General features: G+C 41.6%; 1 protein-coding gene across 18 annotated transcripts in view; it reads right to left on the bottom strand.

Annotated features, from left to right (window-relative positions):
- The window catches only part of KDM6A (lysine demethylase 6A), a 148,815-nt gene extending 121,725 nt beyond the window's left edge, over positions 1 to 27,090 (bottom strand). For 10 of the 18 annotated variants that reach the window (XR_013774031.1, XR_013774032.1, XM_079304106.1 and 7 more), the window contains exons 1-2: positions 26,477 to 26,779; positions 26,205 to 26,268 (exon numbers count right to left, since the gene is read on the bottom strand). Coding sequence is in view for 16 of the 18 variants with exons in the window: in XM_079304106.1 (XP_079160232.1) it covers positions 26,205 to 26,268; positions 26,477 to 26,634 (222 nt within the window). In the remaining 2 variants the exon portion in view is untranslated. Of the gene's footprint in view, positions 1 to 26,204; positions 26,269 to 26,476 lie in introns of all 18 variants that reach the window. The other 8 variants (XM_079304116.1, XM_079304107.1, XM_079304109.1 and 5 more) reach the window with 1 other exon arrangement.
- Between the last annotated feature and the right edge of the window lie 417 nt (positions 27,091 to 27,507).

The following is a 27,507-nucleotide window of genomic DNA, read 5'->3' as shown; positions in this document are numbered from 1 at the left end:
TGTTAAGCCAGTTTTATCTAGGAGTCTGCAGCATTTCATACAGATTTTAAGTAAGATATGATAAACAAATAAATAGCTGGTTTTGTTTTCACTGGATAAATTGCTTTGTAAATGCAATTTAAATCAACGCAGAAAAATACAACCAAACACAGAAACCCACCCACAAATAAAGCCAGAATCTGCATTAATAGCTGCCTGTTTTACCTAAGGAAAAAAGGATTTGAATAAAAGGATCTGAACTTCTTTATGCAAATATTTCTGGATCTGGACACAAGTCTTTGGAAATGGAACACTGCCTATCAGGCACCAAGCATAAGAATGACAATGAAACAAAGAATAAAGCAGCTTGAAAAAAAAAAGAGGTATTAAATAGAGAACAATGTACATACATATGCACAAGACAATGTCTACCAAGACTGACACAACAAACATATATTTGTGAAAATACCTCGTTTCAGACTAAACAAAATGATTTGTCTGTGTTGTTTGAAAACAAGGCAATACATAAAGGCAACTATCAAAAAGTATTTAAAAGCTACCACCAAGTGCTCTGCTCTGCTAAACCTGCCCAGGTCTAAACTTCAGTCTCAAAAGGTTTCAAGCACTAGAGATGGTCTGGTACTCAGAAATAATACTGCTGGTAGCTTCATCTGAAAATACAAGGACAAGATGATTTATTTTAGAAGAATGGAAGTGAAAATAGGTCAGGAGCTGTTTCATAAAGAAAGTGTAAAAACTAATGCTAATAGGGTGGGAAGTGTGGAATTTTCAGCACCACAGGAGATACAAAATTGGTAAAGGCACATTAAGACACAAAGGATTAAAAAAAAAAAAAAATCTAGACAGAAAGAACCTGGTTTTAAATACTGAACTATCACTATTTCAAGGAGTCTCACAATGCTGGTACTTTGGAAGTTACCACAGCCAGTGCAGCAGAAGGGTCCATCCCAATGATTTTCCATCACATCACTGAAATCTCCCATAAAGCTACAGTCCACACATCATGTTCCTTTTTCCATAGCCATTCATATTTTCTCCTCTGTGGCTGCTTAATTATGCTTACACAATTATGCTCAGTATAAAAATGAGCAACACTGGAACATAACCAAATGTGCATGAAAACCAGCCTGCATAGAAAAATGTTTTGTAGGAGAACTTTACGTGCAGAAAACACCTTGAAAAGCACAATAATTCCCATAAGAACTGTAACCCTTGTCTGCTTATACAGCAAACACCAAGCCTTATCCCTCACCTTTTCCCCCCTCGTATGGCAATCTGAACAAGAAATTGCAGTGAGAAAATAAGAGGAATACAATCCTCTGGATAAAGTCCACAGCTAGTGAGCAGTACCACTTCTGAATGGCAGAGCTGCTGAAGCTCATTCCAGGAAAGAATAAATGTCTTATTTCTGCTATGTGGCAGTAACAGGTAGGGAAAGTATATTCATAGACATTTCAAATTTTACATTTATGGGCTACAAAGCCCAAGTCCAAATTATTTTAGCTACTAGTATGCATTTGCATCATAATGTGCACTAAACACCAACTAAAATAACAATACACTCAAAACATTGCTTGTGAACTGGACAGCAGAGTCTTCTGGTAAGTAAAACCTGACAGTGAATTGTCACAGGCAAAACATCCTGAAGACTCCTGGAGCTGCAGGGTGAACAGCCATGCAGGTTGTCACACAGACTGTTTACATTAACATTTCCCTGGATCTTCCTGAATAATGCTTCCCATGCCCTAACAAATTTGACATCCAATATACAGACAGACATTAAAAAATACCAAGATGGGAAAACATTTATGTAGGAAGATTAATGCCAATTCTCCATCTATTTTGTATGTATTTACAAGAACACTACTGAACTAGAAAACAGAGACAGCTTTAAAGGATGAAGTTCCTGCTAAGTACAGCAGGTCAGAAACCAATTCTATTATAGAAGGGAAGAGGATGCACGAAAAATTCACAAGAAACTCCAGCACATTAAAACTATCTATTAAGGATCTAAATCTAGAAAGATCAAGATTCAAGGCATCAGCTCATTTAAAACATTTGAGTTGTCCATACTCATTACAAATGCCATAGGTACCAGATTCCAGAGACAACCTCAGTTTTAAGCCAAAAGTGACCACAATGATTCTCTGCATGACAGAGGCAGAATGACAAACACTAAGCTCCCACCTACACACAGAGAACTGTTCCAGCCATCCTTTCCCCACCCACAACTATGGTATGACTTCAGGCAGAAAAGGAGGATTTTGTGATTTAAAAGAACTCAGCTAGATAAAGAAAATTGCAATCCATGAGAGGTGGGTACTGACTGAGGTGTTTGGGCACACCACTATCTGTCTTGGCTGAACACTACAAACACAGACTCAATTCTGAGTTCTCAGTTCCATCATGATGATGTTCCTTCCAAGAGAAGGATCTGCAAGGAATCTTTTACACAATGCCCAACTGGGAAAAGTACAATACTCTCTTTTGTTGGGCCTTTCACTCACCACATACCCTGACTAATTAAAGTACAGTACTCCAATATTCATGGACCAGAAGCCACCAATTCAAAAAGTAACACCTAACTCTTTAATATAAAACTCATAATTATAAAAAAGAATGGTTAAAGTTGTACTGTATTTGAACTTTAACAGCAAAGGTTAAAAATTATGAAACAAACTGAAATCCAAAATTAGTTTCCTCATCTTCAAAACATCATTAACTATAGAATTTTATGAGTTTATTAAAAAACTGCCTTTACAATGTGTCACTACACTTTAGGTAAAGAAATTCACATCCTGAACATACTAGTTTCTAAAGGTCAACTTTGTGCACTTCTCTTAATTAAAATTTTACACACAATTCATAAACCTTACACTGTTCATTACATGTACCAGTCCCAAACAGAAAATAGCTAGTGGCCATTTGTCTCTTAAAAATCTCTATTTGCAGACTAAAAAAATTGCACAATGTGGATTCCACTGTATGGAACCCAAATCTTTAACCCAGCATTTACCTTGTGCTGCACCCACACCACCTTTCAGAGTGACCAAACCAGCATCTCTAAGCACTGACACTGCTCATCTCTCAAAGAGAGAAAATCCAAAAATTTTTAAAACAACACAAACTGTTAAAAAGCGTTTTATAAACCCTCTGAGGTGTGAAATCCATGACCAGAAATTGGAAATGGAACAGAATTACCCAAAAGAGGTGTGAGGATCAGCACTGAACATCAGGAAGTTCTCCTGGCACCATTCATAAACCAAGATGTGAATGTGGCTCATACATCAAACAACTCTGAATTCAGAGTCCCTTATAATACATTACTGTAATGTTTGCATTCAAAATTGAATAATGCTAGGAATAACTGAATTCTATACATCAGACCTTTCTTGACAAGGTTTTCTTTTGATGAACATGCCATATTCCACAGAACTCACTCCACAAAAGGTGTTTTCCTAAGCTCTCTCTTCAGCTAAAGCTGTCATGACTTGGTCCTTTAGAGGAACAATCAATTCTGACATTATTTACAGTGGCAGACATCAATTTTAATTACACATTAATGCCAAACCCTAGAATGAACTTCAGTAGTTTTACTGACAATGTATTTTCAAAAATGCAACTAACTTGATACTGAAAAAAACCGCACCAAAATTGTGACCCAAAGCCATAAAGCCACTAAGAAGTTTCCATTAGAAGGACAGTTCCTTAAGGCTGAAATGTTGACTGTCTTCCTTCTTAAGGTTTTGGATGAACAGGACACACCCCTGCTTCCCATTTCACTGTCACTAATGTAATCTATCTTTGTTTACAGGATAAAATCACCTTCAAAACACTCTATGGCCTGATCATAGATCTTGAATTGACAGAATACACAAGCACAGCTAACAAGATCTCTTCAGAATGCAGGAAAAACTGATTTCCACAGAAGACTGGATGTTTTCAAGTCCTGGTCCCAAGGAACTGAATTAATCATTATTAGAAAATGTATGTGGAATGGTGCACACACATTTCATTCACCTTCCTTAATGTACACAAACACTCCAAAATACACTGAAAAATCTCTGCCAAAACATCGTGTCACCCTGAAAAAATAATTCCCCTGGAGAGAAAACAGGGGAAATAGCAGAGCAACCTACAAATTTCTGAATCAAGCACAGCAGAGTCAGACACTGAATTAAGTTCTAAAGAGTATGCTGGGCACAAACAGAGGAGGGGCAAATAAAAGCTCAGACAGAATAAAGGAGTGAGAGGGAACACCAAGTAAGAGATGAAACTTTTGTCACAGGAAAATGCCAGAGATGGAAAGCAGATCAGTTTACTCAAGCCCTCCAAGACAGCATCTTCTCCACTGTGACCATTCCATCCCTACTCCAGCAGGCTGAACAACAGCTTCCCATCATCACCAACCCACCAACACAAAGCATCTCCACAAAATAATCACTTCAATCATGCCAGTCCCTAAGAGAACAAGTGATTATCCCTCTGCAGGGAATGTCTGGGGAGGATGAAAAAATACAAAGGTGAGAAAGTTTAAGAACAGCTGAAAATGTATCAAATTTAAAGACAGTCTCAAATATTCATAAAAGGAGAAGGGTAGCATGATGCAAGTCAATCCCAAATGTCAGTCTTTTTAAGCCCTTTATTTTAAAGTGTCAACAGCAGTACAAAAGACTCTTTTTTCATTGCTTTCTGCAGTAACAGATTTTCTTACATCCAAAAAAAGCAAACCACATCATTCTGGACCACCTGTGGCCTGTCCTGTGAAAGCAACAGGAGGTGGGTAACCTTTATGCTTAAGCTTGGAAACATAAATAACACTTGCCCATGCGAAAGAGAATATTGATGTTGTCTTTAGGCCACAGATGGAGAACTGGCATCTCCTGAGGTACATGTAGCTCACACAGAAAATCTCCTGACTGGCAAGGCTGAGTTCTGTCCAATGCATGGGAAGCACTCCATAAAGGCCAGTATGCTGAAAATATATTTCAAACTGCTTTTGCTGTGGGTTGACTTGGAAAACTCCAAGTCCTTGCGGAACATCAAAACGAAGTTTAAAGCTCGTGCTGATTTTATTTCCACACATTCCCACGTGGCTGCTCATGTCATGCCAGAGCCTCTCACACAATGGCAGACTCAAAGAAGCACAAGGCCAACTTCACCTTCCCTTCTGCCATAAAGCATCCACAGTGCCCTTACACAGCCCAGTGTGCAGCAGGAGTAAATAAATTTGTCAAAATGTATTCCTCCTGCACAGTAATGGCATGAGATTTGAGACTCTGGGTCAGTCTCCTGCACTTGTTTCACATTCAACAGTTCAATGTGCTTACGTTTTCCTTGTGACTCAGGCCAACCTAAAATCCATTTTCACACATATTTTATAGTGCCTAAGTGGCACAAAATTCAACATAAAAGGAAAACTGCTGTAATATTAACTACACTTATTGGTGGTAGCCTATCATCCTATAATTATCTCCATAATTTGCCACGATAAGATATTGGCCTTTGGACTGAATTTATGGTCTTATTTTAGGTTTATCAACTGTAAATGAGGTAAGGACATTGCAACTCCAAACCACACCCATCAGATGGCTTTTGAAAGGCAGTCTGGGAGACACGTAGCAGTAAAACATTACACTGCCACGTAAGACACTGAGCTCTGTGACAGGCTTACTAAAACTACTAAAAAAACCCAAACTCACATACATTAATTACTGGATTATAAGTCAACAAACCAAGGTGAGTATATGCTGCCAGCATAAGGCAGATGAAAAAAAGCATAAAGGATTCTGGACCTCAACAAGGACACACTTCCAGTAAAGTTAAAATAAGCCAGACTAATAGTCAGCCCTGTGCAGCAACCTGCCTTTGAATTTACTTGAACATCCATGGACTAAAACAGCAATAATAAAAGATTAGCACAGTTTTTACATGAACCCACATTGTTGAAAAAACAGCAAAAGAAAGAGGTGAGCATACAGTGATTTTTTTTTTCCCCTTATATTTTTTCAGACTCCATCAATGTAAGTTCAGAAACTTCCCCGGCACAGATGGGAAATGTTCCTGATGGATTTTCCTTCCATTAATTTCCCCACCACTTTCTAAAACCATGTCCACTCATCTCACACTGACAATACTGGACAGCCAGCAGTTCCACAGACCAACTGCAGGGAACCATCTTGTTCTGAATCTGCTTCCTGATAGATTCAGTTCATACTCCCAAGCTCTTGCAGTAGAAGAGACAGAGACAAACCTGCTCTAAAAGCAGAAATATTAATACCATCTCAGCAGACTCTATACAGTTTTCCCACAATCAGTAGAAATTGAATAAATTTAGAAGAGAACTGCAGGGGTAAGAGGAAAGAAGAGTCTCTCTTGTAAAAGGAAGTCTAAACATCTCAAATTATTTACCTTAACAAATCAAAAGCTACTACGACTTTTCTACAAGTACCAACAGGACAAACACCAGAGAAAGAGAAGAGCTACTTCAGCCTAACATCAACAGTGCCAAACAAACCATTTTAGACAGAAAATTAAAACAGTATTTGAAGAATCAGAAAATTAGACTTTTGAACAGTATTTAAATGTAAACAGCAGAAGCAAAAGGGTTCTTCTAAGTACTCTTTGGCATCACATACAAGACAACAATTTTCATAAATATGCCCCATTACATATACCTGTGTATCTGTGACAGCCACATGCAATGTGAAGGGACTGGCTTGAAAATCAACTAAGAATTCTCATGTAAACCTATGCATTCTTTTGTGTTCCCTCTCAAAGAGTCTGCATGAGACTTTTCAAACAATTCCTATTCAAATGAAACCAATACCAACACTTACTATAAAGAGCTGAATTATTAAGCAAAGGGCTTATGCCCTTGAGGCACTTCTGTATTTGAGAAACTTTAGGTAAAATTAACTCCTTAATATTTTGAACTACCAGATCCTTACTGTGCAGACAGGAGGCAAACATGCTATAAGTGGAGGGAATAACCACAGAACCAAAACCTACACAGTATCTGCTATCTGTCCAGCTTCAATAACAAAAACACTTGTGAGGATCAGTGCCTCAAATCTCTCTAGAGAATCTCAATTTTAAAAATTAAATAATGAAGGAATATAATTCTTTAGCAAATATATTTAATTTTTAAAGAACAAAACCCACTTCTTATGGTCCTTCAGAAAATATTTTGGCTTTAATTTCAGCATTATTTTATAGGAAAGTACTAATACTGTGGGTATAACAGTATCACTTAAAACAAACAAAGCTTTCCACACTCATACAAACCAGCTTTCTTTTACACCAAGAATACTGTCTTTCAAAACTCTCTTGTGAAATAATATTCTACAAATTTTCAAGAAAAGTTTTAGTTTAACAACTCTCCAGGGAAGAAAAATGAAAGAGTAAGAGAATATTCACCAGAATTCAGCAGCGTGACACGCCTTCAAAAACATAATGTAGAAAATAGTCTTGAAGAAAAATAATAAATGGTTATTCTTTACTTTGTTAATAAATAAAGAGGTAGCAAACAACAAAACAAGCAAACACCACCCTCCCCCACAGAAGTAGGACTGGATATCACTCCTTGAACATCTTTGGATTCTCAAGCCCTGCATGCACTGGCACAGCACAGTACCCAAGAAGGAGCTCCCTGACCTCCAGAGATAACACCAACATGCTACAAGAAAGCCAGACCCTCAGCAATCACCCTGGGCACACATTTTAAAAAGATCTGTAACACTAAGTTACAGTCCCAAGTTCTCTAAGTGTGTTCCAAGTAATGGTTCAAAGCCTTTTTATTTTTTTTTTTAAATATGTTCCCCCCACCCACTTTCAGATGAGCAGACACATAATTCACTTTCTGCTGCATCATTTATCTGGTTGGTAGGCTTCAGACTCAGACTTGCTCCTTTTTCCAAAACACATATAAGAAGCTACTGTCACCCAGTATTTCAAAATGATCTTAATTCTCTAAAGTAAAGGAATGACAATTTTTATCTCAAAACCAGAAATACTGACAAGACCAAAAGAAAATATAGGCAGCAGCTGATCCAGCAAAATACAGCACTGCAGTTGGATTCTGCTGTCATTTTTGTACAGGAATCAAAAATTAAATAGCTGATTTATTATTCATTTTCATTAACCCAAGTCTAGATGTGGTGTGGTGGTTTAAAATTAGTGAAGTGCTGTTTTCATATTGATGTCCTAATGCTGCTACTTGCTTTTACTATCAGAAAGCCACCATTGTCACCAGTGATCACAGTGAAAACTACTGTTAGTGGTATCACTACCACTATTTTTGTACACTTTATCTGAAAAAAATACACCTTTTAAATAGAAGGTGTAGTTCCAAGTTGGTGAAACAGGTTTTCAGCGTGACAGGCTAAGTATAAAAATACAAAGTGAAAAGACTTTTGTTGATAAAATTTAACACATAGTTTGTTAGCAAGCAGAATTTTGTGTGAGGCCTCCCAGAAGGCTCAGAGCAACTAAACAATGTCCTGAAAACAGGAAAGACACAGTTCTGCTCACAAAGATGTGACATGGGGCACTGGAAAGCAGCTGTTGGTATTCCAGCTGCATCAGTGGCAGCTGTACTCTACAGTCAAGAAATTAAGCAAAAAAAGTATGAAGTGTTATATTATGCTTTCCCCTTGAGGAATGCCATGAGCCTGACTGCTAATGATGAAATGAGCAAATATTTCTGTGCCATATGAAATCCTCTCTGATTTATTTAGCACTGCCTTCTACAGGCAGGAAGAGGGCTCAGGGACACTGGAACCACCACAACCATCAGCAGCTACACCAGACAGCAAATCTCAAAATTGGCATAGGTAGATAATCATTAGGTATGGGGAAAAAACAAGTTGGGAAAAAAGCAGAGCTGAGTCTTCCAGGAAAGCAGCCTAGGAACTGACATGAGCAGTTCTGCTTCAGGTGCAGACAGGGGCAAAGAGCACATGCACATTACAGACCTGGAAAACAAAAATGGTCACTCATGGCAGCCACAGTTACATTTATGCACACAGGCACAACTTCATTCTCTGGTTCCAAAAGTCTTGCTAGACCAGCCTGGAAGGTCACAAGCTACCACAGAACAAAGTCCACTGCACAAACCAAAATTTTGTGCTGTTAACAGTGAGTATTCAGTGAAGAGGAAGCACAGAAGAAATAATCCTTATTTTACTACAACAATCTCAGTAGTTGCATTCCAAGGGGACTACCTCTGGCTGAGTCATCCCTAGGTAAATGATAATGTGCAATTCTCAAACATCCCTTTATTCTCCTGAAAACCTTGCTGGAGGCATTTATGGGTTATACATTCAAAAGTCCCCCAAAAAGTTCAGCTTGCATCTCCTTCATTTCCAAGACTCATTTCCAACCACCAGCAGCCACCTACTCCATGACCTCATGTGCCAGATGCAATAAACAGACCAGTTTGTATCTACCCCCAGATCTCCAGGCAAACACCAGATACAGGAGGCTGGCAATTTAGAGCAGCCCCCCACCAAAAAAAAAAACCAAAAAAAAGAAAAATAAAAAAAAGTGTTACAGGATGGGACCCCCCTAATGGATGGACCCAAGTTCAGCATTGCAAGTCTTCCACACACTCTGACCTTTCCTTCACCTTTATTCACCCTGTGAAAAGCAAAATCTTCCATATTATAGAGGCCTGTACTTAGATGAACAGTAAGAATCATTCATGTCACAAATATGGGCTACTTCCCAAAGTCTTGGGAGATCCTCCTTCCACTGGTTATAATAGTCAAACATGTGAGAAGATAAGCATAAAATAACTTCCTCATTTAATGATGTGGCTCAAAAGATAACCTTGCTTAAGGCTGAAAAAACCAATCCTGGCTCCTTGGGAAAAGAGACCAACCCCCACCTGGCTAAAAACCTGTTTTCAGAGAGTTGTAGAGAGTGACAAGGTCTCATCATTTCCTTCACTGACAACACAGAACATGGACCTGTAAGAGCTCAGACAGAACACCAGTTTTTTCAACTACCTGCCTAAAAATAGATGAAAATAAAGGGATTTCTCCACAGTAATGCAGGCTACATGCACTGAAATAAAATACTAAATACTTGTATGACAGCATCCAAGAGGAAGCTGTTGATGATCATTCTAAGATATGTATATATTAAGATGTGCTATTACAATTCATTGGGTTAATTTTGAATATTTATTCATACTTTAATGGCAAAGCATAGCAGTAGACCTGGGGAAAGGTGGAGAATTTAGTAATGCTGAAAATAAAAAGTTTGAAACTATTTTTTTCTAAAATTAATGAGTGCCTCCCCCTCACCTACATCTCTTCAGACTACTACATGAAAACTTTTGACTGACACCACACATCATGACACTGATGTCACAGGAGGGTAGATGCTTGCAAAATGTAAGCTAGTCACATCTAAAAATGCAGAGGGCAATAATAACATGATAGGGAGATACACACAAAAAATAAATAATCCATTAACTTGTTGGGGAGGTTTAGAGGGTAATATTACACAGGCAATGGAGCTTTTGTCAAAGACAAGACAACTTCACAGCTTCATCAGACACACAGGAGCAACCCCATGGGCACTTGTCTACAGTAAATGCCACTTGACAATGGAAACTCTACCCTTTTCTTCAGCTGAATCCCCAAGTGCTGTGCAGCTGGGCCTCCCAAGAGGTGCTCCTCTCCAAAACTAAGGGAATCTTCCCTTTAAGTTCTTGCAAAGCAAGAGGTTCAACTAAAAGGATAATCAAATGCCAAGATTCTGATTTATGTGCAAGAAGAAAATACAACATTTCACTTCAAATGCGCCTTTCAAGGAGTAATAAACTCAGTTTTACACTTAGAACCAAAACTATTCAGAAGCAGCAACTAAATTAAATTGACTCTCTTATCTGACTGTGGAAGGAGAGGCAGTATCATAGTACCTTCCCCTACCCATTCAGTACCTGTCAATTTCTAGGAAAAATGTGAATTTCTTCTACACAATGAATTACCTATTTAGCAAGTACTATCAAGTTACATAAATGCTGCATCATCTTACAAATGCATATGATGCTTAATAATCTTCTATCTGCCACCTAAACAACACTGGTCATTCCTGTCACATTGCAATTTTCATCCACAAAACTGGATGGAAGTTCATCCAGTTTCCCACAGATAGTGTCCCAACAGCACACAAAGGCCCCAGCTGCAGACACCACTGCTGCTGCACAAAAACCAGCTCTAGCTGAAAAAAAAATCACACACCTTGGTACCACCCATCAACTACTGCAGCAGCACAGAGCTCTGAGGGGGTTTGATTCTGACACTGCAGGTGATGGTGCAGTGATGCCAACAGAGGAACTCCTGTCAGAGCAGAGGAAATGCCAGCACAGGCACAGCAGCAGAGCCTGAGATCCACAGGGGAACATCAACACCAAGAGGTTGTCCAAATCCAACAGCACACTCCTTGTTAAACCCAGGTACCAGTAAGTACTACTCCATAGCAATTTCCTTTTTTATTTTATTCAGAAAAAAGAATCACTGACAAACAAGGTGTCAAGTGAAAGAGGTAATCTCTTTATGAGAATGAGTTCAACTCAGCCATGGCATGAAAAGAATCTGGAAAGGTTCTCAAATACTGCAGAAAAATCATGAAAATGAAGTCACTGGAGCAGGAATGTGTTCCTTCTCCTTTCCAGCTGTCTGAAGCCTGACAGACCTTAAGCTATTCATTAATGAATTGCTCTAAATCAGTTTGTTCCATTTTTGAGCTCCGGCTGTGGAAGTGAGAAAGCCCTGAGGAAAAAGTTGTGAAATGACCTGTAGTTTTCCTGTTTCAGTTGGTAAATTTGCATATTTGCTTACCAATCCCTCTAGAAACAGTTTCCTGGAGTCTGAAAATTCCAACCTAGATGTGCTGAAGAATCTTTAAAGTCAGTGAGCTCTAATGCACTGAAAACAGTGGTGCACTCTATTAAGGTAGCTTCATTCTCTGATCTTAAAAAAAAAAAACAAAAAAACAAACAACAATCAAGAACAAATTAAAATGATCTCAAAATATGAACAAGCTTCTTCTAGAAGACTCCTGCTGCTTGTCTGGAAAAATTGGAATTACCTTTAAACTGGATATAGAAACTGGAGCAGAGCAGGAAGCAAAGCCCAGCATGCTGAGGATGGGGCAGGTGACATTGCCTGGCCTTCCCCAGCAGCACAGAGTCCAAAGCTGCTCCCCAGTTCCACAGGCACCACACATTCCCTGAATCCTGAGAGCACCTTGTGAAAAATGACTGCTCTCATGCATTTTCACTTTCATCCAGAAATCATCATAAAAATCACCTCTTCTATCATTCTCCACAACCAAGTAGCAAATAGTGGTCCAAAGTGGATGGCACAAACTATTCCATTCTTTCAAACTAGCGAGGGCTTGGCTTAATTAGCAATTAAAAGCAAGTAGTACAAACGTTCCTTTCTCACTGCACATAATGGAGTCGTCATTGTTCTCAGATTTTTGGCCACAATGTAGGCAAGCTGCAAGTTTGCAACTGGCACTACAGGAAAACATTCTACCATTCAAAAACAAAAAACAAGCCACCACCACGGAAGAAAATCAACTCATAAAGAAAAATACAATTTAAGATGACAGCATTTTTACTGGCAGGGAATAAACAGACAGCAACATTCTAATTCCGTGGTTTTTCACAGAGTCTGAACACATCTACACTCACAGATTAATTAAAGACAATTTCCAAGATCAGGAATCACAGTCCTTTGCAATGATCATATCCCTACTATCCACAATTACCTAAGGAACTTTTAAACAATCTTCTACCACTCTTTCACCTGTCCCAAATACATCTGCCTCCAATACATTTCCATGCTACAACACAGCTTCTGCCATGCTCTCCTCCATTTTTAACATTGCAAATGTCTCCTTTCCAGGTTTCCATTCAACCATTAATACTTTCCTCAAATGATTTATAGCAAATAAACCTGTATATACTACTTGTACTGAGACTATACAGAAAAAAAAACCCCACCAATTCAGCCAAAACAGACAGTATATAACTAATCCCAGAAAACTGTCAGAAGTAATAAATCTTTAACACATGAACTTGTAAGTTAACAGAGACCTTTAAAGGTAGAAAATGAGACCTAACTCTGTTCATTAGTTAACATGGACACTGATGGTTTCTGGGATCTCATCTTACTTAGGCAACAAAAATTAAATCTGCTATAAGCATACACACCTCCAAATCCTCCCCATGTAGAACCAGGAGAGGCATCAAAGCCATTTCAACTATTGATTTCCTCCACACAGTAAATACAGCTAAGAAAGCCCTCAAGTACAAAAACATAACCTGTTAGTTAAATTCCATGTGCTCCTATACTAAAGGTAGGATTTGGGTGGGGTTTTTGGTGTTGTTCTATGTGGGGCCAGGAGCTGGACTCCAATGATCCTTGTGGGTCCCTTCCAACTCTGGATATCCATGATTCTAAGTCTGAGGGGTTTCACTAAGGCACCAGAAGAGGTTGGCTCAGACACACAAAACCCTGTTGTACCACTTGATGCTTCCAGTTTTGTTTTCATACACTTTCTTAAAATATTTTCCTCTTAAGCAAGGAGTACAGAAGTATGTACTGTTCTCATTCAAAATTAGCTGAATAGTTCTTACTATAATTTATTTTTCAGAAATTGTAAAAACTGTTCTCACCCTTTCCTTTGAATTAAAAAAGGAACAAATGAACACTCATTTCTACTTAAAAGCAAGTTAAAACTTTTTTTTTTAAGTAGCAAAAAAAGACCCTTAAGCCTATTTTGTTGATAATTTTAACATGTAACACTTGAAATCTTATAGTCCTTCAGAATTTTGTAGTCTCCCACTCTTGAAAACTTACTGTGTTCAAGTATTTAAAAAAAAATAAATAAAAAATCACTAATTCAAAGGTTCTGCCCTTCCAACCATCAAAACCCAGGAGAGATTAAAAATACTCAGAAACCAACACATTTCTGTGCACCACACCAGAAACTGAGAACAAATAAAGCTTTGAGAACCATGGTGTGTGAAATTTACCCTTAGTTACTATATTTGTAACATGCCCAGAAGCTCCATTAAAGTTTACCAACCAATGCACATAATTTTTGCAGCTCTTTATTCTTCCCAATATCATTCTACTTTTTCTCTCCTGCCAGAGGTTGCCTCTGACATGCTTTATGATGTTATATAATGGATGTTCTCCATTTTTCTTATCTTACCACTTTATCTTACACTCAGTTCTATTAAACTGTACTGTTAAATTCTCTAGATCAGCATCATTCTCCCTTACACAGACTTTCAGTTCCACACTTTAAACTATTTCTTGCCCTTTCAACATATCCATCTGTATCCTCCACACTTGTTCAGCTTTCTTTAGCCTTCAAATCTAAAGGAGCAAAACATGACTTAAGAACAGACACATGAGTGTTCTCGGCTTCATTTTCACCTTGAGGAAAGAGCAGAAGCAAAGTTTCTTTACTCTTCCCTTCCTTGAGGGATAAGGAGGAAAAAAGGGAAGCAGCAGTATAAGATAAAGCCAGAAAACACAGCCAACAACTTACTTTTATTTTAAAAAATGCTACTTAAATGCTACTCAAGCTACCAACAGTATTTAGATGGTAACCAAGCATAAGACTCAGGCAGCTGCTGGAAAGAACAAAAACATGATTCACACTGTCATTCCCCTCACTCTCAAAATATTCTTCACCACTAAGTCACCCATTCAATTGGTTTCCTACTCTTCCTCATATCTGATCTAAGTATTTTGCTTCAACCTTTCCTCTAGTTCCTTTAACTTAAAACGTCTTCCCTTCATTATAACCCAATATTCTGAAAAAGCTTCCCAAAAGACTGCTTCATTTCTCTGCTTCCCTAAAATCAAATGGTGGCCTGATTTTCAGTAGTCATAAGCTCAAACATAATTCATGAAGCACTCAACCTAGATCCCTCAGGATCTTTCCTTCATTCAGAGTTTTCTCCTATATAGTCCTTCTTACATATATTTTGTCATTCTTGCTGCTGCACACATGCTCAGATCTGAATCTGTCACACATCTGTTTGTGTAACTTTAATGAATACTTGGACAGAGCAAGGAAGCCAAGTCACTGCACTCATTCCATCCCTCCTCTCCATGAAGAAAGGCAAGCTGTGGCTGTTCCATCCCTGGGAGTGCTCCAGAACAGACTGGATGGGGCTTTAAACAACCTGGTCTAGTAGCAGATGTCCTTGCCCACAGCATGTTAAAGACTCCTTTCTACCCAAACCATTCTGTGATTCTAGGATTCTGTATAATCGAGTCCTGGCAACCTGTGCTTCCAAATACATTCTTCAGAAGAAAATAAGGAGCAATAGTTTTATAAATATTCCTTACAGAAACTGTCTCACACACCAGGACCCATCCCAGCCTCCCAAATCTCTCTCTCAAAAAACCTCCACAGCACTGTAAGCCTGCAAGACAAACTGCATTCACAGAATCAGAGAATACCTCTATGTAAGGGTACAAAAATGGTATAAAAGCCCAAGGATTTCTTTGTTCTGGGTCCCCCTCCACACACACCCTGCTTTTGTACCACTCTAGTAAATAATTTGTTTTTATAAATCCAGTGCCTCAGTCTTTGCTGTAGGAAACTCAAGGTCAAGCACCAAGGAGGAAGTGGGTCCAAGAGTCTGCAGGAGCAAGGAGCTGGAAAGAGCATTTTTCCACCAGATCACTGGACATTCCAGCTGCAAAGGGACTCTGGACCTAGCAGGTGAAGTCTTGGGTGGGGTGGGTGTGACTTCCCACCATTCTCAGGCAGCAGTGTCTCCTTTAACAAGAAAAATCACCTAATCCAACATTTCCCAGCAAAAGCACAGGCTAGACAAGATGGCCCAGCACATTGTCCAGCTGCATTTTGAGTATCCAACACTGGAGAACCACCACTGACCTGGAGAGATTATTTCAATGGCTGTTCTCTTTGAGAGTTTTTCTTGCATTCAGTAGTAAGTTAGTCCCCAGGAGTAATTAATATCCTTGAAATCTTGTCTTATCAATGCAACTAACTCCTTATAAAAATGAAGTCTCCATCTTCTCTGTAGGCACCATTTAAGTACTGGAATATGCTGGTAATAGTATCTCCCCCAAAGCCTTCTTTTCTCAAGGCTGAACGAGCCAGGATTTCTCAGCCATTCTTCACACTTCAGCTTCTCAGCCCTCTGACCATCTCTGCAGCCCTTCTCCGGACCCTCTCCAGCCTGGACACATCTTTTTTGTTTAGTGGGCACCAAAACTGCACACAAATATTCCAGGTGTGGTTTGGCCAGCACTAAGTAGAGTGTAATGATAATTCCTTTGTAGTTGCTGGTGGTGATGTCCTTGCTGGTGCAATCCAGCATCCCACTGTCTCCCTTTGCCACAGCAGCACACAGCTCATTTTTACTGAGCTAAATCCACCAGGACCCCCAGGTCCATTTTCACAGAGCTGCTTCCAAGCCACAAAGACCTCAGGCTGTGCTGCACTCCTGGATCATGTTCTCCCACATACAAAACCTTTCATTAGTCTTTGCTGAACTTCATAAGGTTCTCATCAGCCCATTCTTCCAGCCCACCCAGGACTTTCTCCAGGGTGCCTCTCCTTTTTGCAGGTTCACTTCCCCACTCAGTTTGGTACCATCAGCAAAATTCTTGAGGGTGCACCTGATCCCACCATGCAGATCACTCATGATGGTATTAAACAGTGGCCCATATCAACCCCTGGGGACCCCAGCTGTGACAGCAGCCAGTCTGAGAAGGAGCATGTCCCACTCTGCTCCAGGTGCTGCCCATCAGCAGTTCCCAGCCAGCACACAGATCCTTGTCTGGAACCTAACACATCAGTTTCTCTGGGAAGAGGCTGCAGGAAACAGCATGGAAAGACTTGAAATCCAGGAAGACAATGTCCACCAGTAGTTCCATATACTCCATAGTTACTCTGTGCTAGGAGACAATCAGGTTTGCCAAGAATGATTTGTCCTTGGTGAATCCATGCCAACCTTTCCCAACCATGTGCTTCATCAGGATTCATACAGGAACTTTCACTGGGAGTGAGGTAAGACTGGTAATTCCCTGCATTCTCATTTAAACCCTTCGTGAAGATGAGGCAACATGAGCTTTCTCCCAGTCTTCTGGAACATTCTCCAATCTCCATGACTTCTCAAAGATTATGGAGAGCAGCCAGCTCTCCTAATACCCTCAGATGGGTAATTTGTAGGAATCCAGCTCCTGTAAGAGTTTCCACCCCAATAATTCCTTCAAAGACAGCAGGTCTGTGCACAAAACTGGATTTTTATTCCTGAGATCTGGGGCCCAAAAGTGCTGGTAAAGACAGAGGTGGAAGAATTGCAGAGGATCTCTGGCTTTTTAGGATTGGCTAGCAACTAACTCACCTCTCCTGTTTAATAGTGGGCCAGCATTTTCCTCTGGCTGTGCTTGTTGTTTATGATACTAAAAAATCCTTTCCTGTAGTTTTTGACATCTCCAGCCAGTTCCAAGTCCAGCTGAGCTTTTACTCTTCTAACAGCACTTCTGCTCTGGCAATGCCCTTGCAGTTCTCAGTGGCTATTTGTCCATTTTTTCATCCCTGGTACACTCCTCTTTTGGCTTTGAGCAGATTCAGGAGATTGCAGTTAAATCAAGGGCATTTCTTACCCTGCCCACTTCCCTTCCATTTAAAGGTGATGAGCTGGTTTCATGTTTCCAGAAGAGCATTCTGCAAGAACTCCCAGCACTCACCAGCTCCTTTATCCACCATGGAATCTTCCCATGGAATCCCACCCAACCCAGTTCTGAGCAACGAGAAGCTGGCTCTTTGAATTTCTAAAACCTCTTAGTACTACCTTCAATAGTGGTTATTTAAAACTAGTGAGTTTTCTATTTTTACTAAGTTATTTTTTAGTTCAAACAGTTCTCCAGCCTGGTTCATCACACAGGCACAAAGATGGCTTTACTGAAACATACAACAAGCAACAGAGAGTTCTTAAAAATTCTGTTACCTCAAAGAAAAATACCTAAAAATAAAACCTTAACTGCAATTCATTATTCTACTCTGTATTCCTGTGCAAGTGAGTTTTCAAATCATAAGATAATGAAAACACTGCTTAAATAAGAAGTTAAAATGTCAACTAAACTGAAAGCAACAGAATACTGACCAAAAAAAATACATCTCTTGACTCTACTTTAAAAGCTGTTGCACTGGATCTTTTGTCTAATGCTGCAAATGATACTTTGAAATTACTCAGAATTTTAAATCCTCAAAACAGAAGCAGAAATTTAATGAAAAGTACATTCACAATTCAGTCTGCTTTGGACTAATAACCAATCAATATTGAGAAGTGAATCATAATCCTTAAATGCCACTGTGAGAAAAGGAAATTACTTAAAGCCATTTTAACAAACAACAATTAATTTAACAACTTACCACAAAAGAAATTCATATGTAGACATACAATGTTCTATTTGTAATTCATCACACACTTTTAGTCACTCCCTTTACAAAACTGTAAATGAGCTCTTAATTCTACATCTTAATTAAATAAGCTCCTGCCATGAACGCTGTGTAGCAAATCCAAGAACCATAAAGGAAAGTAATTTGTCAATGCAGCTCTGATGGTGATCCCTGCATCTCTCACACTCTGAAGTGAAAGCACCTGATAAACAATTTTCTTCAACTCCCAAATATGCTTAATGGGAGTTTAGTTCATTAACATGGTATTTTAAGTACATAAGGAGTACCTTCCTATGACTCTCTAAATACAAAGAATAATATTCAAGATCAAGAATAATACCTGAACCTCTGCAAAACTCTGACATAGGCTCATTTTAGAAATATACCACTCAATAAACTTTATAATGGCCACAAGCAAAGTACAAAATGGCCCAATCTACTCGTGACAATATCAATAAAACTCATCTTGAAAACAAGCTTTGAACAGATCCCTACTTAAACAGGCCAGTCTTGGAAAGAGCTTTTCCACAGCAGAATTACTCTACTATAGCTATTTCTTTAGTCTGCCTGTCCATAAAGCAGAAACATGCAATAAATATTTAAGTATTTTTTTCTTGCTTTACTGAACTTCCCTCATCCAACAAACTCAGACTGAAGTAAATTAAACACAATTCCTTTCTTTCCTCATACCAAAAATGTTCTGTAAGGTACTAAGCTTATCCTCTCAGGTGCACCTGTACAGATGCTAGCAGCCTTTGGCAGGGCTCCATACAAAACCCACTGATTTCAATTCTGTCAGGTTTTAACTACAAATAAGCATTCTGTAAGATTAGCACTGCTGACATTTCTACAAAGAGTCAACTGGTCTCTATAATGACACATCAAGTTTAATAAGCATCACTTCAACATTGAATTGTGAAAACACATTACTCAAACATCATGCTTTACACACCAGAGCAGCAGGACTTCATCAAGAAAAGGGGTTAAAACAAAAAAGTAACTTACATGAGTTTTATATGTAAAATACAAGGTAGGTATGGGACTAAAGGACTGAAGTTGTATCCATATACTTATCTGCATTCAGAGTGACCAGGACAGAGGTTCAGCTCCTGGAATTACCTGATCCAATACTAAACAGTTCTGTGCTCACACCCACAGCCCTAATTCATTTCTGCAGAAGCTCATCCAAGCCTTCTAAGCAGTTACTAGTTTTTACAAAACTATTTAAGTATTCACCAACTACAAATATACACATTTCCTTCCTTTTCAGACTGTTGAAAATACAGCAAAATTCCTTCCATTATCCAAAAATTTTATCAGGTGAGGACCAAGAATAACTATTTTTGTTCAGTTACTGAGAATAACCTTAGGTTTAACTGATGAGTCTGTAAGGATGGAAACCAGAACTTAATTTACCCACAGAACATAAGTTTGCCTAATTGTCAGTAGGATAAAGAACAATTGTGGGCCATGGCATATAATTCTGGCACTGGAAAGTCTTGTGACAACTGTTAATCAGGAAAAAGTCACTTTACAGCCACAAACATTTTCCATGACTCTCTTTAATTTCATATCATCTCACTAATGTAATGAAAACAAGTGTTTCTACAAGCACCAAGCTATCCAAGCATGAAACATCTACTCTTTTCTAAAATGGTATAACAAACATATGGCATGCCTTTTAGAAGATGCTTTCAACACTTACTTCAGATGGTATCAACATTTGCAGATAGTTTTACCTCTATAATTACCAAGTCCACTCAATCCACTACAGTGAACAAACAGCCATGCAGACTGGCAAGAGGCACAGAGCCATGCTGAAAGCACACCTGAGTAATGCCATGCAAAAAAGCTTTAGATTGTCCATTCCTTCTTCACATACTCTACCTGGACTCACCTAGAGAGAAATTTGAAAGCTAGAGGCCACAAGTAGCATGGTGCACAAAAGGATCAGTGGTGAAATTACTGGAATAGGACAGAAACAGTTGTGTCCCATCCTCACCACAGTTTTTCTTCACACTTCTGGAAGTTAAATAATTTATCAGAACCTCTATTCCTCAGCTGCTAAAATACAGCAGTATTCCCCTCTCTCCTCCATCCTGAACCACTGCCCACCTTGGGTATTTGATTACTAAAGTCAGTAGGGCAGCAATTACCTTAACTTGATGCACATGAACCACTTAGAGCAAAGGACCACTTCAGCCTCCAGACTCAGTGGATCAGTACTTAAAAATTAACATGCATTCAACAACCAAAAAAAAATAACTCTTACATTATATTCACTATTGATAGTCTCCTGACAGCAAAGATAAAACTTGCTGAAATGTAAATGCCAACACACCAAGTGTCCTGTAATCCTATTTATACCTCTATAAAAGCATTTTGTTTGTGGACATGAGATCCATCCTTCTCTCTTCATTAACACATGAAAATGACAAGTGTAATGTTTCTGACTTCATCAATTTTCTTGCCTTCAGAAACCAGTACCAACACTGTACTTTACACTTAAGGAACAGCCAAAACATTCAGGGATATATGTTTAGAGCAATAAAATCCCACTATTTAAAAAAAAAAAAAAAAAGTCTGGAACACTAGTTGTGAAAGTATCAACACATGCTAAGTATGTCATTCTTACAGTACTGAGTAATGTCCATTAAAAAAAAAATTAGTTTTAGGACTAGATGAAATACAAATACTGCAAACCTATAACCAAATACAACTAGGATACACAACCATCATAGACACTATGGCTGTGATCTCCAAGTGAAAATATGGTACAACCATGAACTGTAGAATGTGTCACCCATGACACCTTAACTGGACCCTAGAAAGATGCACCCTATCAATACAAAGACCTGACTGCACACAAAAAAACCCAATTTTAGAGAAATCTACGCTCAGTAAAAATTACCCAAAACACACTTTGAAAAGGTGACTCCTTCAAAAAATGCTAGAAAACCAGTTCCACCCATAACACACTTTACAAAATTTTACCCAACTTTAACTTCACAGGACAGAGGGCACACTAGATCATACACCAGTAATAGGAAATGCACAATATATTAAAAAAATTTAAAAAAAAAAAAAAAAACCCAAAAACAAAAACAAACCCAAGCATAAAGGAACAACTCAGATATAAATTTACAGAAATTGGAAAGGCTGCCCACTTCCTGGAATGCCTTACAGATGCCTCCTGGTACCAATTTCCAGTTTCTCAATTCCCAGTACTGCCATTATATAAGACAAACATTCTTAATTCTTTTTCAAGCAATATTTCTTTGTTTTGATGAAAATAAATGAAGCCAAAATGTTTCCAAAGTTATTAAAAAAAAAACAAAAACAAAAAAACAACGCTTTACTACCCTGAGACTAACCTGCTAAAATGTTTTCTTGCATAATTCTTTTTCAAGCAGTTTGTTATAAATAAAACTGAGGATATTTTATTATGGATTAGTAGGAAATTAACATTAATGTCAACACTGAAAGGATAAAGTCAACATATATTAATTCACACTGTCTGAAACTATTTCTACACAAGCAACACTACAATTGTAAGAAAAATGAAAGAATATTGTCACTGTGCACTTATTTTGTAAGCTTCACAAAAGCACAGATAAGCACGCTGTTAATTTTGTCAACACATGTGGCCCCTACACAAAGGAAATACCATTTTTAAAATCAGCTGGAAAACAAAAGGGCTGCAAAACCATGAGAGGGAACACAGACTAAAACATGGCATATTGTGTGGAATCACTTCATCTCTCTAAATCGACTTCAACATCAATACTTTTAAATGGAAACATGTTTCAGATTTTGTCCACAGGATATGACAAACTGATTAAACTCAATGAATAGGAATTAACAAGCATCTTATACCCAATACATCGGACCAGCTACATCAACCTACATCTGTATAGATGCCAATTACAGCTTATGAAACAATGGTTTGTCACTGCAATCAAGTCAACTTTGGCTAAACACTGGAAACATCATCCAAAAACAACAAAAAACTCCCAAAAAATCAACCAAAAAAAAAAAGGAAGGAAAAAAAAAAGGAAATGCTTTGTAATTCACTTCCAATACAATAGATATCCTCGCCCTCCCCCCCCCCCAAGTAATCTTTAAGCTTCACCTCCTGCCAGAGTGCCTTCCTGGGAGAAAGAGACATCAAGACACCAGCAGGGTTTTTGTTTTGGGCTTTTTTTCCTCCTTCACGTTAATGTTCTTGTCAACTACGGAAGCATAACAGCAGCACTTTCTCCAGCACAAGACTGACTATGCTGGATTTCCAGCATTTCAACCAGTTTGAAAGGTGATCTCTTAATTTCCCACCCCTCTTCCCCAAAACCACCCTAACTGCAAACTATGATTTTCAAGTTCCTTTCTCTGCGAAATAAATGCAAAATTTTTGGCAACAGAAAATTCCACTCCTTTGTCACACACACAGCGTGTACACCATTACAGGAAAGTTTCTTTTGCCTTATCACATACCCAATACATGGGGCAACATTACAATATTCCTGACCCTTAGTACCTTCAGTAATTCATAAAACTGTACAGATCTCATGTCTTATCTGCCCTTTTGATTTGCTATACCCAGCAGCACGGCCTGGCTTAGTTCATGATACTACAGCCCACACATGCTACAAAACAAAACTACCAAAAACAGGGGACTGCAGACCTGGAGCACAAATAGAACCCACAACTAAATCAAAGCTCTAGACACAAAGCTTCCTCCATCCCTCAGAGAATCCAGTTTTCTTATTATTAAATCCTGTCAGGGTGTGGCTTCGTTAAACCAAAGTTCCACTGCAAAGACCTCCTGCAATCCCCTCCAAGCCAACACACACTTTCGTGAACCCCACCAAATATAAGGAGTGTCTTCTTGCACCCAGGCATCAAATTTAAGCCTAGAAGAGGCTGCACAAGTACCCAGGCAGGGATGGGAGCTGCTCCTCAAATACTTACAACCCAAAACCTACCGTCAGCTCTCCCAGACAGGGACCCTGCTCCTGCCACCTCGAGCACAGGTAAGCAGGGAGCACTGAAATCCCCACGGAGCGCTCACTGCTCCAGCCTGGCAGCCTCTGGAAAAGGTTCAACAGCCGGTGTGCTCCTCTCACATCGAGGGGAGCACTGAGAAATGTCTGCCTTTGTGAAGGATTCCTCTGGAAACATGACTCAATGGTTTTCCTTACCTGCTACACTCGCACATAAATCTCACGCTGTAACGCGCTGCCTCGTACATTCTTAAATCAGTCAGTCAGGATTTCATAATTATGGAGTCGAGGGTCTTTGTTAGCTGTTGTTGCTCCATGCACAAAAGGAAACATTTTGTTGCCATCACTGTAAAACCTATTAATTAACTGCACATATATTCGGCCACAGTTTCTACTATAAAAATAACTGCAACACTGAATTAAAGTGGTCTGATAGATTAATTGTTATAAAGCCCTCAATAAAGCATAAATTGCATAAAGCTTCACACACTGAGAACAGGAATGAAGCAGAAAATACCTTAAAAATAGCAACTTCTTATCAGTAACAGAAACACAAGCACGTTTCCTCAAAGTAAAAAGCACAAACAAAACCGAAACTGGTTCAAACCAAGAAATTCCTCTCGAACATCTCTGCACTGAACAGCAACGTTTTAATCCTTCTACTTCCTTAAACCATCTACCTTTCTCAGAGACAAGTTTTACAAAGATCATGCTTTGTGAGTTACTGGGCAATTCATAAACGTACAAAACACCAGCAAAAAGTGAGGTAAAATAGCAAATTATTTGGTTTGCTTGAGGATTTTTTAGCATTCGCTGCATGGATTTGCAGCTTAATACAGTAAAAGAACATACAAAGATATCTCTGAAAACGTATTTCAAAACTACCAAAATGCCCCACAACTTCAGACTGTATATACCAAAATTACAATTGACTGGCATTTTAAAAAAAGCATTTTATGTAAGAAAGGCACAAAACTCAACTAATAGGCTGGATTGCTCCTTGCGCCACTTAATTTTACAGTAGGCAAAATAAAACTTAAACCAGGGATTTTATGTGACAGATGATCTAATTAGATGTGAAGCTTTTATTTTCTATCTGGCATCCTTAAGCTCTATCCCATACGGGATTCAATCTAATATCTCCGATAGCCTCAGCAGCATTCACAGAGCAGACACGAGTTCTGGTCTACCAACAGTTAACATTATTTAACTGCTTTGACATGTCACTCCCCTACCTTTTTGATTAATGGGAAGAAGTACTCTTATAAATAACTCCGAAAATCGAAAGGAAACCACGAGATTTTTTTTTTTTTTTTTTTTTTAAATATAAGCACAAAGGAAAGTGTACTTGCTTTTCCTTCCATCCCTCCCCCCACGTCCTGACATTGAGCTTTTCCAATCCTGCCAGAAATAAACACCCAAACACAAGCACAGGCCTAGGCTATCCAATTCAACACGCTTTAGAGTCAAATCCTCAGCTCAACCAAAACCAGCAGCAGAAAAAAAGAACTCTCCACGATACAGCTCGGGCACAACAATGGGATGAGCAGTGTCAAACGCCAGACTCCTGACAGGAACAAGCCAGGAAGCAGGAACCAGAGTAGCACTGTCCCCTTCGCTTCAGCCGTGCGGCATTTTAAAAACACTTCCACTTATTCTGTTACCCGAACGCTTCCCCGGCCTTGGGTGTTTTAGGCACAGCTGGCAGACACTCGGCCCGCACAGCCTTTGTCAGCAGCTCACGGATGGGCAGCAGAACGTGCTACAGGTTGATAAGGAGGGCACCGGCGCTGCAAAGCAGCAGGAAAGCGCCCAGAAAGAACTTGGGATGCGCAGGAGAGTTTCCCTCAGCCTTCACCGGGGGCTCCACGCTCCCCATATTCGCTCCCGGTGTTTGTTTCGTGTTTACCTCCCCCCCCTTCTCTTTCTCCTCCCTGTCCGGCCATCTTGGGCCGACAGGAGCAGCCATTACTTAACTAAATGACAGGACCAACAACTTTCCACAGAGACCAACACCTCTGTCCGGACAGCGGGCCGGGCAGCAGCAGCAGCCCGCGGGACGCCCCGCTCCCTGTCAAGCCGGGACGGCGGCGGGACGCGGGGCTCGGAGAGGAGCGGGCACGCCGGACGGAGGCAGCGGGGCCCGCAGAGTAAACAAGTCACTCTGACGGGCTCCGGGAACCGCTCAGCGCCGCGCCCGCCCCGGCCCGGACCCCGCGCTCCCCGCGGGCTCCGGCCCCAGCCCCGCTCCCGGCGGCTGGGGGCGAAAATCACGAGGGAGGGTCCGGGGAGCGGCAACGTCAGCAGCGCCGAGCGCGCCCTCCCTCCCTCGCTCTCCCCCCGCTGCCGCCGCCTCCTCCTCCTCGTCCTCCGCCTCCCCCCCTCCGCCCCCGCGCCCCCTCCCCCGGCCCGTCCGCTCCCGGCCCCGGGTTCCGCCACTTGCCCGTCCCAAGGCTGGACGGGCACCCGCATGGCCACGCTCCCCTCGTCCCGCTCGGGGAGAATGGCGGGGGGGGAGGTGTTAAAAAAGGAAAGGGGCAAAGGCGGCAGCAACGAGCGGAGACCCCGCGGAGGTGGCGGTGCCCCCCGCACACCCCCTGCACACACTCACCGTGCGGGCCCGGGGGTCCCGAGGAAGGGGCGGCGGGGCCGCCTCGCTCCCCATCCCCCGTTTCCCCCCCCTCCCCCCCATCCCCGCTCCACATCCACCCTCGCGCTTACCTTTAACAGCAAGGCCTTCGTTCTGGCGCCATCTTCATGAAGCCTCAGAAATCCGAAGAGCCGGCTGCGAGGAGGGGAGCGGGCGGGAGGGAGGGGAGAGAGAGGGACCGGCGTTAGCGAGAGTCAGCGCGGCGGGCGGGCGGGCGAGGGCAGAGCGCGGCCCGGGAGCGGCGGCGCACGGGGAGCCGCGGGCAGGGGAGCGGGGGGACACCGGGGGAGCGCGGGCCGAGCCGGGACACGGAGGCGGCCGGGGCGCAGTGGGGAGCGGGTACCTGTCGAGGCCGGATAGGGCTTCTCTCTCCTGGGCTGTCAAGCTGGCGAAGTCCTCCTCGCTCTGGCCGCTCGCTTTCCCCGCCGCCATTTTCTTTTCCTCATCACCGAAAGGAGCAGCAGAGGCGGCGGCGGCGAGCGACACTCCGCACGATTTCATGGAAACGCAGCGTAATTAACTCGCGGATCGCACCCCCCCCTCCCTGCGCGCCCCCAACACCCCCCAGCGCCGGGCGGGGCGGGGTGCCCGACACACACACACACCACAACTTTTATTACAACAACAACAGCCGGCAGGGAGGGGGAGGGAGGGAGGGGAGGGGAGGGGAGAGGGAGGGAGGGAGGCGGGGGGAAGCCCCGCTGCTCGGAGGAGGAGGAGGAGGGAGGGAGGGAAGAGGGGGGAGGGAGCCCCAGCGCTGGAGACTCGGGGGAGGAGGAGGAGGCGGCGGCTGCGGATGGCGGCGGAGCGGTGTTTACATCGCCGCTCGCCGCCGGCGGCGCGGGGAGCCGGAGTGTCGGGGAGCCGGGGGGACCCTTCCCACCCGCCCCGCGGCTCGGGGTGTGTTTTGCCGCCCGTACAAACTTCCCCGGAGCCGCTGCCCAAAGTTGTTGTAATTGTGTCACACCGCGGACCCCGCGCGCCGCCACCACGACCCCCCCCGTCCCGCCCCGCCCGCCCGCGTCCGCGCAGCCAATCGGCGGCACCGCCGCGCCCCACGTGACCTTTGTTGACTTACGTCAGTCATTGCGCTCCGCCGCCGCTGCGCTCCGGTTTGGTTGGCCCTCGCCGCCCGCCTCCGTCGCCGGCCTCACGCCATTGGCCGGTGGGCGATAAGGGGGAGAGGTTTTTGAGAGCTTCCATTTCTGATAGGTCGAGCGGGCCGTCAGTCAGACGAGCTTTTCGATTAGCGAGCACCAGCAGGTTGGGGTGCGCCTTTAAAAGCGGACGGCGGGGGAGGGGGGAGATGTCGGGAGTGGCGGGCGTTGGGGTGGGAAGAGGAGGAGGAACGAGGGAGGGCTGCGCTCACGGGTG

The sequence above is a fragment of the Erithacus rubecula genome (assembly GCF_903797595.1).
Source record: "Erithacus rubecula genome assembly, chromosome: 1".
Lineage (NCBI taxonomy): Eukaryota > Metazoa > Chordata > Aves > Passeriformes > Muscicapidae > Erithacus > Erithacus rubecula.
The sequence above is the reverse complement of the archived record's forward strand: the minus strand, read 5'-3'. Positions and strand labels throughout refer to the sequence as shown.